The following is a 9,957-nucleotide window of genomic DNA, read 5'->3' on the forward strand; positions in this document are numbered from 1 at the left end:
TGGGCGGAGCAGCGGCCACGCCCTTCTGGACAGGCTGTTTTCTGGGAAACACGCAGGGAGACAGGGGGGAGCCACGCAGAGCTGGAGAGTACGAGGCATCTGCGCCCAGCTGAGCCTTGCAGAAGTGCTTGATGAGCTGAACCTGGGTCTCCTTCTTGGGCTCGTAGTAGGACAGAAAGTGCATCGCTTCCTTGAGGCACCGCAGGTACCCGCTGTTAAAGTCCTGCTCTGGGTTCTTGTGGATGAACGCTGGAAGAGAAAGAAAAGCAAAAGCAGCAGGTTAAAATCGTGACCAAAACATGGGGCAGTGATGATTTGTGCAGTGACTTTCATGTGCCTGGGGCTGGGGTGCTCCAGCCCCTGCTCGCCTCGGGGTGTCTGGGAGGGCACAGCCCTGGGAGCAGGTCCAGGTGTGAAATACCTGCTCTGCACTCACTTTTTTGGTCCTGCAGCTGGCTCTGCTGCTTCAGGTAGCTGACAGTCATCTCCAGGATGTCGGCTTTCTCCAGCTTGGAGTTGGGCTGGTGCCTCTGAAACTCCTTCTCCAGGAGCAGTTTCAGCTGCTCGATGCTGCTGTTAATCCGGTCCCGGCGCATTTTCTCCACCACCGGCTTCCTCAGCTGTGAGGGACAGAGCAGATCTTTAGGGATTTTGTGAGACCTGACCCGATTTCCCCTCTGATGCCCTGATACACCCATGTTCAAAGATGCTTTTTTTTTCTTGGCAGGAGAGCTGTGTAATGCTGCCCACCCATTTTAACTTTTAAAAATCTACATAATCTCCCTTATCTCTCTTTAACATATTTGCTTTCCCCCAGACCACTTCTCCCATGTCATATATATTTGCTAGGGGCAGGCCAGCCTTTCCAATCCTCTCAGGGGCTCTACTTACTTTATTCTTTTCCTTTGGCAGCAGCTTCTCCTCCATGTGGATCATGAGAGTGTTGCTGGGAGCCATTCCGAGCGCTCAGCCCTGGGCACAGACCCCACCCAGCTGCTGTGCTGAGCGTGAGGCGATGCTTTGGCAGCTCCCAAGTGCCTCTATTTATACCCGGGGAGCTGGGGCAGATACGTGAGTGTCGGGATCGCCGGTGTTTCCCACAGCCCCGCAGCCAATCCAGGCCGGCAGCGGGACAATAGAGGAAGCATCCATTAGTGCATGGTACATTGATTGCCAATGCCCCGGGGAGAATAACCTTCTGCCCACGCTGCTGGTGGAGTGTGCGGCGTGGGGAGCTGGGAAAGCACTGTCCCTCCTGCTATGTGCCAGGCACAGTCGTGGCGTGGAGGAGGCACACTTTTGGGGGTAGGTGGGAAAGGGAGGGCAGCCCTGCTAGGGTTCAAGTCAACAGCCCCAGGGACATCTCTGCCCATCCCAGAGCCTGGGGGATGTGTGTGTTTGTCTGTGTGGGTGACCCGAAGTGACCACAGGTTTCTTTGCATGACATTTCTAAATGGATGTTGGAGGAACAGGGAGAATAACTAGGGAATGGTAACCCCATTTTCTCTCTTCCCCATAACACACTAGGGTCTGTGAGCCCACTGAACCAGTGTTCCCATTATCCCCATTAAGGACAGCCCACACTGTCCAGCAGAGCTGGGCCATGCAGAATCACTCCTGTAGCTCTTGCTTTTCCTTTTTCTCATCTGTCTCTTTCACAGAGACATTTTCAGGAATGATGGTTAAGATGGGCTAAAGGATAGCATCAGGCTCAACCCAGAATCCTGGGAAGTTTTGGGAAACCAGAGGTGGGTCACGAATGGGGTTTAGCAGCCGAGGCCCATCTTTGGCCCTTAGGTCCGTTCTGCTTCTTGCTGAGCTTTCACGTGTGTTCGGTTCTGACCTGGCCTCGCTGCAGCCTGGCCCTGCTGAGTGTTCTGAATATCAGATCTCAGACACCATGTACCTGCCTCGCTGTGTAACCTTCAGCATGTCATCCCCACTCCATTTTTTTATCTGGAAAATGTGCTGCTTGCTCGTGACTGCATGGAAATGCCAGGATGAATTAAGCCACCATTTCTTTTGTGATAAAGGCAAGAAAAAGAATGAAGCTTTGAGGGCACTGGAGGTCAGTTCTGATGTTGTGTTATGAGAAAAATCTCTGCCTGAGTACAGTCCTCGAGGCAGCACCAAAAATAACCCAGAAGCTACCTGGGGAAAGCTGTGCTGCATCCTGCCATGTGTGGGTCCAGCCCGGGGTGCCCCAGGCAGAGGTGTGCTCCTCCTCTGAGCATCTGGGCATGGCAAGGGAGGAGGGAAGTGTGCAGTGAGGTAAGAAAGCCAAAGAATTTCTTGCTTGGAAATGCTGCAATGAAGCCCGAGGGTAATGGGCAGTTGACAGGAAGGAGGGAGGTGTTGCTGGAATAGGCAGCGATGTGGGACTCATTGTAGCGGCCTGAATGGACTCAGCTCTTTGTGAAGGGCAGATGTTGTCCTTGGAGCCCTTTATTCCCTGTGTTGTGGGAAAGCCAGGAGACAAGACATCTCATGAACACTTTGAAGCAGTCAAACGATTATGATACAAAATAAGACACAGCTCAGACACCATGCCCCAGCTTCTGCCAGCTTTAATGAGGTGTCGCCTGTTTTCCTGTGGTCTTTGGCTGGCCTTCCTCCAGGAGCTGGTATCCCGGGTTATCCCTTTCCTAGCAAGGGAGCCATGCTGGCAGACCTTGCAGCCAGGAGCTGACAGGTAGGCATGGACCAAGCTGGTTGAAGACTCTTCAGTGTCAAAAACCATCTTTTTCCCAACTCCTGAGAAGCCCTGACCTTTATTGCTGTATTAGAACTGATAGCCAGATGGTCTTTTGGGAGTTGGATTCTTTCCCTTTAAATCATTCAGGCTCAAGCACCGTCACTAATGTCGGGAGTAGTTGCAAGGCACACTTCTATTGTCCCAGCAAGAAATGTTATCAATGGGGGAAGAGTATGGGAAAGGCAGAGAAATCCAAACCCACACAGCCTGGCGCTAATAACTCCTTTGTGGAGCTGCGCTTCTGTTGGGGCGCCATGAACTCCGTGCCTTTTTCACCCAGGAAGGCTGAAACAGGCACGTTTCACCATCCAGGGGCTTCTCTGGGATCTGTGTGCACTGGGAGAAAAGGGTGACAAGGGGAAGGGACACTGGTTCACGCAGGGGTGGCTGCAGGAGTGCCAAGCTGAGCTGCAGCTCAGACTATCCCAGGGCTGCTGGTTTGTTCCACCGTGCCTCACTTTGCTCTTCTGGGAAATGGGAGAGTGGTGCTGAGCTCTTCCACAGAGCCCTCTTGGAACTGGGAGCTGACCTGTGCCTGTGGTGGGAGGCAGGGGCAGGGCTGATGTGGCCCTTGTGCTTTTTTGGCATCACCTGGGAAAACCTCAGGCAGCAGAGTGGAGGAGCAGCAGCGCTGAGGGTGATGAGGGGGGGCTCTTCTCCTTGTCTCACAGAGGAGTTTCTGCCTGTTTGTTGAGAGCAGTACTGGGAAGGCTTTTTTACCCAGGGAAATGGAGGGAGGTCAGGATCAAGCCAGCTCTGATCTCAGTTTAATGGGGAATGTGCTGGTGGGAGCACCACTGAGGGACATGGCAGCAATATCACTGCCAGTGTCCCAGGCAGACATGCCCGAGTGGGAATTATTATCTTTGAATGCTATTCAAAATGATGAACCTTGAAGAGCTATTGGGTCTGTATGTGACTGCCGGGTGGACCTGTCCTAATGAGTAAGATTCATGGATTTCAGCACCACAAACCCCTGCAGTATTATCACATCCCTTGACCACCCTCATGTACTCACAGCTTCTTCCCAGGAGGTTCTTGTTCAAGGTGTGAAAATACAGGGAGCTACCTGTTTGAGCTGACCCCTAATGATCCTCTGACACTTCTTAATTGAGGAGCCACTGCTTCTTTTGGTGTCTCAGATGAGGATCCCTTCTTCCAGCCCTAACACTGCCCCTGCTCCTGCCCCTGCCCCTAACACTAACCCTAACCCTAACCCTAACCCTGCCTATCATGCTCTGCTCAGGGTCTTTCAGTGACATGACACAGAAAATAGTTTAAACACTATTTGGCTGGAAGGCAATATATAAAGAAATAACCATGTAAAACTTGCTGTTCAGGATTGGCTTCTGTTCCCACAAGGGAATCATAACTCTGCATGTGAACCAACAGAGTGGGAGTGGAGGGAAATCTGCCTTTTCCAGGGGAAAAGGTTATGTTGTTATTAGACCTATTGTATGAAATATTCCATTAAATGTCATGGCATTATCTTGCCTCCTTGAGACACCAGAACCCCCTCAAAAATGGGGTCTTAATACTGTAAAGTACATACTTCACAGATTTAACCTTTTTAAATTAGTTTTTCTTCAGATCCAGAATGTTAATATACTGCCATTCCCAGGTGCATGAATGAAGAAAAGTGGACTTTGATCATTAAGAAACATCTGAGACATTTTTAGGGTTGTTAGAGGCAAAAACAATTTCTATAGCTGCTTCTGTGGTGACCCCCAAGTAGTCATGCCCCAATGACATACTCCTTCTACAGTGAGTATAACAAATAATTAAAAATTAAGGAGAATTTATTATTTTTCTGCCCAGCTGAAATTCCCACAAGTCACCTCTCAGCATATTCAAGAGTGCACAAGAGGGATTTATTATTTCCTGGTATATTGACTCTGAAAGGTCTGGGGATTACAGCTGCTTTGCACATGAATAGCTGGAGTGTGTTGTACAAAAGGCATGGTCTGTGGGATAATGGGGTTGGATGTGGGAAAGCGCTGACCCTGGGGGAGAGCAGGCTGGTGCCTGATGGCAGGAATCAATTATGTCTCAAAGGAACACATTGCCCTGGGAGCAGGCTTGGCGGGAGCCACCATGTTCTGTGTTTACCACCCTCCTCCTTCCAAACCCGGATAAAACAACTACGGGATATATCCTGTCCTGCTCCTTCCTGGGGCTCACAGCGCTCAGTGCTGAGTTACTGGGGATTTTGGAAATGCTGCCGTTCCCCACCTCTGGAATGGGGCTGGGGGATATCCCACGTGCTGCCAGCTGGGTTTGAGGTTTCTCCCAAGCACCTCAGATAGTGCTGAGTTCACTGGGAGCTCCTTGAAAATCCTTTGGAACTTCCCATCAGTCACCTCCCCTGCCCTGGCCAAGGAAGGGAACAGCCTGTCACTGACAATGCAGTGGGGGCAGCAAACAGAAGCTGCTGGGTTCATGCACTTCCTTCATTGTTTGGTTTTGGGTGGGTTTTTTGGGAGACAGTGGCATTCAGCTCTTACAATGGGCTCCGCACCTCTGAGGGTCCGGCAGTGCTGCCAGCCTTTCAAGTGTCAAAATTTGGGCTTTGAGAAACCAAGAAACAGGCAGAACATCACAGGGATTTAACAAAAACAATTTGATGTTTCTAATAAAAATAGAAGCATTTTAATGGATTTTTTTTTTAACTGAGAACTTGGGCTTTGGATCGATATAATTAATTTTCTCTCTTACAGAATTTTGAGACTTGGATGTGAAGTCCAAAAAAAACTGAAGTATTATGAGTCTCCTGATAAAAGTCACAAGACTCAACAAACAGTGCTGCCAAGCTTTTGGCAGGGAGCAGGTATCCTGCAGAGAGGATATTTCAGCGAGCAGGTTGGAAATAGGGAATGTGGCTCCTGAGGTTTGGCCCCAGCAACCACTTACTGTCATTAACAAGGGGGGAATGGTGTGTCTGTGCCAGACAGGAGGGCAGGCACCTCTCCCCTGACAGCAGCAGCAATTAATCCCATCTGCATGGGGCAGACATTTAATCACTCAGAGGCCAGCAAGGGCAGCAGTGGGAGATAAGAGCCACAGGCTTCCTGGGTGTCCCCTGAGCCTCGATCGATTTTCCCTGCCTTGGGAACAAGTTTATAACCTGAAGCTGACTCTCCTGTATGTCCCAGTGGATTTCTCCCTTTCCCTCGAGCTCAGCCTGAGTTTTGGGGTGAGTTTTGGGGTGTAAGGTCCCACTGGAACCCATTTTCTTGTGCTTGGCAGCCATCAGTCACCAGCTGTGGAGGACAACGGACATGTGTCTCGGGAAAGTGTCCCGGGGCTCCTGTGAGGTCCTGCCCTGCCAGGCAGGTTGGTTTTGGAGACATCTTTGCCATATTCAGCAAGCAGCAGAATGAAGAGATAGTGTCTGATAAAAGCAAGAAGGGTTTTTCAGAAGGTAGAAAACCTGGTCCTGAGCCAAGCAAAGGACTGGCAGAGGGGCACACACAAGAGCTGCCAGGCCATGGGCAGGGTTGGATGCCCTCACCTCCACCCACAGGGCAAGGCACGTTGTCAAATTCTCTCATATTCCCTCAGGAGTCCATGTAATTCAGGGCACACTGCATCCCCTCCCCTGAGGAGCTCCAATCCCAGGATAACCATACCTGCTGGGAAGCAGCTGAGCAGAATTCCACGGTGCTGACAGACAGACTTGCCCAGGGCCTAAGCACAGCTGCAGGTCTGCAGGAGTATAAATAATCAAATTAAAACTTAGTTTACTTTCTGGAGATACGGAGTTATTTTCTGTTGAACACATCAGTAAGAATTTCCTGATTGGGGATTTGAGTGCATCTTCCTTTCCAGCTGTTTCATGGGCTTAGAAAAATTATACTAAATAACATTTTCAAACCCCACTGCTGAACTTGAGGGCAGAGGAGAACTTTGGTGTTTGCTTATCCGGGTGGTGCATGGCTGTGAGTGTGGTCCAGCCTGGAAATCCAAGTCCTCCCACAAGCAAGGGAGCATGCCCCATTCAGAGATGCCAAAGCTAATTAAAACAAAAGTGGGTGCTGAGCATTTTTGCAAACCAGATGTCTCAAACAGCCTCTTGGCCATAGAAGCCTGTGACCTGTAGGCTGTTTGAAATCTTGAAATCTTGGTTTTCTCCTCTCAGCCTCATTTTCCCGCCTTTGTAAAACATTGCTAATAATACATCCTCACCCACGGAGGAGGTCGCTGAGAATTCATTAGCTGGTATTTGTAAAGCACTTTGAAAATGCAAAGCCAGTGCATTATTCCTACTCTTCTGGATGCTTTCCATGTTATTAAAATCAGGATTTCAGAAAGGCTTATCTGGGATCAAAACAGCATCCCAAACTTGAAAGGAAGCAAGACTGTTAAACCATCAACTGTCGCCTCCCCCTCCAGCCAGATGTTAAGCCCTAAAGAACTGAAGTGGCACAAGGAATTACTTTCCCAAGTTCCCCCAGCTGGGCTGACAGGCCTTGATCAATGGTTTTCTCCACGGTGAGGGCTATGCAGATGGTCTGCCCAGAGCAAGGTTTCTGTTGAGTACAAAGGGAAGTCAAACACCATTTCTAATTCAGCTTGTAGCATGGCACACTTCCTTTATCCTGCGCCTGAATGCCCTGAATGGGAGAGCGGTGTGGGAAACTGGAGGGAACTCCACACTCACCACGGCTGTGGGGCTCTGAGACACCCCTGTCCTCACACCACATCTGCCTGTGACAGGCAGGGGGGAAAGGAGCGACAGATTGAAAAATCAGATTATAAAACCTGCATGGAGGGAAAGTAAACCATGAGGAAAAGGGAAAAAAAGGGAAGGAAGCTGTGCAGGAAGACAGAAATTGCACCAGGACAAGGAAGGACAGGGAGGAAATGCAGGGAAGGATTAGGAGGAAAAACAGGGAAGGGCTGGGAGGAAATGACAGGGAAGGGAACTGCAGAACAGTATCTTGCTCTTCCACCAGTCAGGCCAAAGACAATTATCCCACTGGAGGTGGCAGAAGCAGGTTAGATTGCACTGGGACTTCTGAGCCACGTGCCCTGTTTGCCTCTTTAATTGCCCAGCCTGTTCAATATGTCTCAGGAAACAGAGCAATTCCTGTGGACCATGAGGGTATTGTGAGAGTTTCGTACAGCCCATGTGGAGCTATGGGAACTGAGCCTGGCTTTTAAGAAAACTCAGTCAGGTTTTATACCAGCAATACCAGGGGGATGGAAGAAATGGGAAACAACAGACCTGATTCTCATTTTGGTATCTGGAAGGAGAAAATTCAATTTTTGATTAGGTTTTGATAAATTCTGCTGTAGGTCTAGAGGTAATTTGTATCTACAAGTTAACAGAGATCAGGAAATAGTTCCAGAGGTATGAAATCTGCAGAGCAAATATTGGAGTCCAAATTGTCTGTTGGCCTCAGTGGGGATCCCAGTAAGGCCCTTGGGATTGGACCCATTTTATTTTCCACCTCAGGATGCTCCTCAGGACTCAGCACTAACTAAATATCCCACATTTTGCTGTCTTTCCTGTTCCCAGTTCATCTCTGCCCCGCTCCCCTTTCTGAAGGACTTACTAACATACGACTGTGGAAGTTTGCGTACTCCAGAGTTTCCCACATCATTCCTTAACTATATTCCCTCCTGTCACAAAGGAAGTGTGCCCGACTACAAACCACATTAGCAACGGTGCTTGGCTCTGCTTTGTGTTCAGTGGGAAACCCTGCTCCCAAAAGGCCATCTGGGCAGCACGGACCGGGAGGGAAGCAGTGGGAGCAGGGAGCATCTCTCCAGACTTGGGAAAGCAGCAGCATCCTTGAGGCTTTCTAAAGGGCTAACATCTGGCAGGAATTCTGGGGCAAGGCTGTTGTTGATGCCCTGTTTGAAACATCCAGGTCCAGTATTTTGGGATCCTAATGAGCTTTCTGTCCAGTAGTGTGTATTTTTGGAGTAGGAGGTGTGTAATTCCAAATACATTCTTCTTAAAGTCCACAGACTCTGCAAAATTTATAATAGGGAGGAATTTTTGTTATCACTTTCTTTAGGATTTCCCGCCCAAGCAGAGCATCTGTTTTGGGCAACTGAGCATCTAATCTGAGTAACTCTTCCAACTCAGTCAGTAACTGGCTAATTTTTCCCCTCAGAGTTTGTGCAACCAAAGAGAAAATAAAAAGCTGTTTTAAAAACATGTTTTTATTTCAGATTCTTTAAAATTTGTCCGTGACACAGAGCGAGGACATAAGAACCTCAATGGGTTTCCCACCCAAGGGAGATTTTGCTACATTCACCTCCCAGTAATACATTGAATACTGTAATTCTTACTATCATGCCAAATTTAAATATGTAGGGCCTCCAGCCTCTCTAGTGAAAGTGGAATGCCACAGAAGATTATTTTGCATTCAGCCTCCTCAGGTGCAGGCTCTGGATCAGTTTGGATGTCGGTGGAGAGGAAATTCTGAGCACTGACCCCTCGTCTGTGCCAGTGCGCAACCACTCCCAAGAGCAAGGAGGGTGAGGTTGGCATGGCTGTTCCCATGGAATTAATGTAGTTTTTATCTGGGTGTTGAGTCGAGAATAAGAGGAAAGCAGCAAGAGGAAACAGCAATTGTCTCTAGCAAAACTGCTCTGCCCATCACAGGACTGGCACTTTTCTTCTTCGTGTGCTCAATTAACGAGCTGGAGAAAGGAGTCCCAGCTCCAGAGTTTCTGTTTCAGGGAATCTCCCTGAGAGGGATGAGCAGAGGGCAAGATTGGTTTCAGAGGTGGCATTACATGGGCTCAGAGATAATCCACGGGCTTTGAGGAGAACATGTGAAACGGTGTCACAAAAGCTTTCCCACAACTTGACATAAAAGAACAGCTCAACAGCTGCTGCTCTGTGCCGAGAGAAGGGAGCCCATTCAGGGCAGCACAATAGAGATGGAAAAGCAGAGCCTGGAAGAGGTCATTGAAGCCCTACCTGGTGCTCCAATAATGAGCTGCAGAGTGAGACAGAAATGTGTCCCTGTGCTCTGGGTGTGTTCACATTAAAGGCCCTGTGTGACCACACACACACATTAATGTAAAGGTGAACACACCTACACATATATTAATGGTATTTATACAACTGGTATTTACTCATTACAGTAAGAGCTCCCCAAACATAAGCCCTGACATTACTTGATGGATGAATTGCTGGCAGATCTGGTTCAAGTTTTCCAGCAGGAATCCCTGGCTGTTTT

General features: G+C 49.0%; 2 protein-coding genes across 2 annotated transcripts in view; one reads left to right on the plus strand and one right to left on the minus strand.

Annotated features, from left to right (window-relative positions):
• HES5 (hes family bHLH transcription factor 5) overlaps positions 1–1,254 on the minus strand; it is a 5,410-nt gene extending 4,156 nt beyond the window's left edge. Inside the window, exons 1-3 of the mRNA XM_017743982.1 lie at positions 892–1,254; positions 437–620; positions 1–249 (exon numbers count right to left, since the gene is read on the minus strand). Of these exons, the coding sequence (XP_017599471.1) occupies positions 1–249; positions 437–620; positions 892–957 (499 nt within the window). The 5' untranslated portion in view covers positions 958–1,254. The remainder of the gene's footprint in view (positions 250–436; positions 621–891) is intronic.
• Positions 1,255–1,291: 37 nt separating this feature from the next.
• LOC103622271 (transcription factor HES-5) overlaps positions 1,292–9,957 on the plus strand; it is an 11,348-nt gene continuing 2,682 nt past the window's right edge. Inside the window, exon 1 of the mRNA XM_008641190.2 lies at positions 1,292–9,957. This exon is cut by the window's right edge and continues 1,130 nt beyond it. The gene's annotated coding sequence lies outside the window, so the exon portion shown is untranslated.

The sequence above is a fragment of the Corvus brachyrhynchos genome, unplaced genomic scaffold, assembly GCF_000691975.1.
Source record: "Corvus brachyrhynchos isolate BGI_N302 unplaced genomic scaffold, ASM69197v1 scaffold68, whole genome shotgun sequence".
Taxonomy (NCBI): Eukaryota; Metazoa; Chordata; class Aves; order Passeriformes; family Corvidae; genus Corvus; species Corvus brachyrhynchos.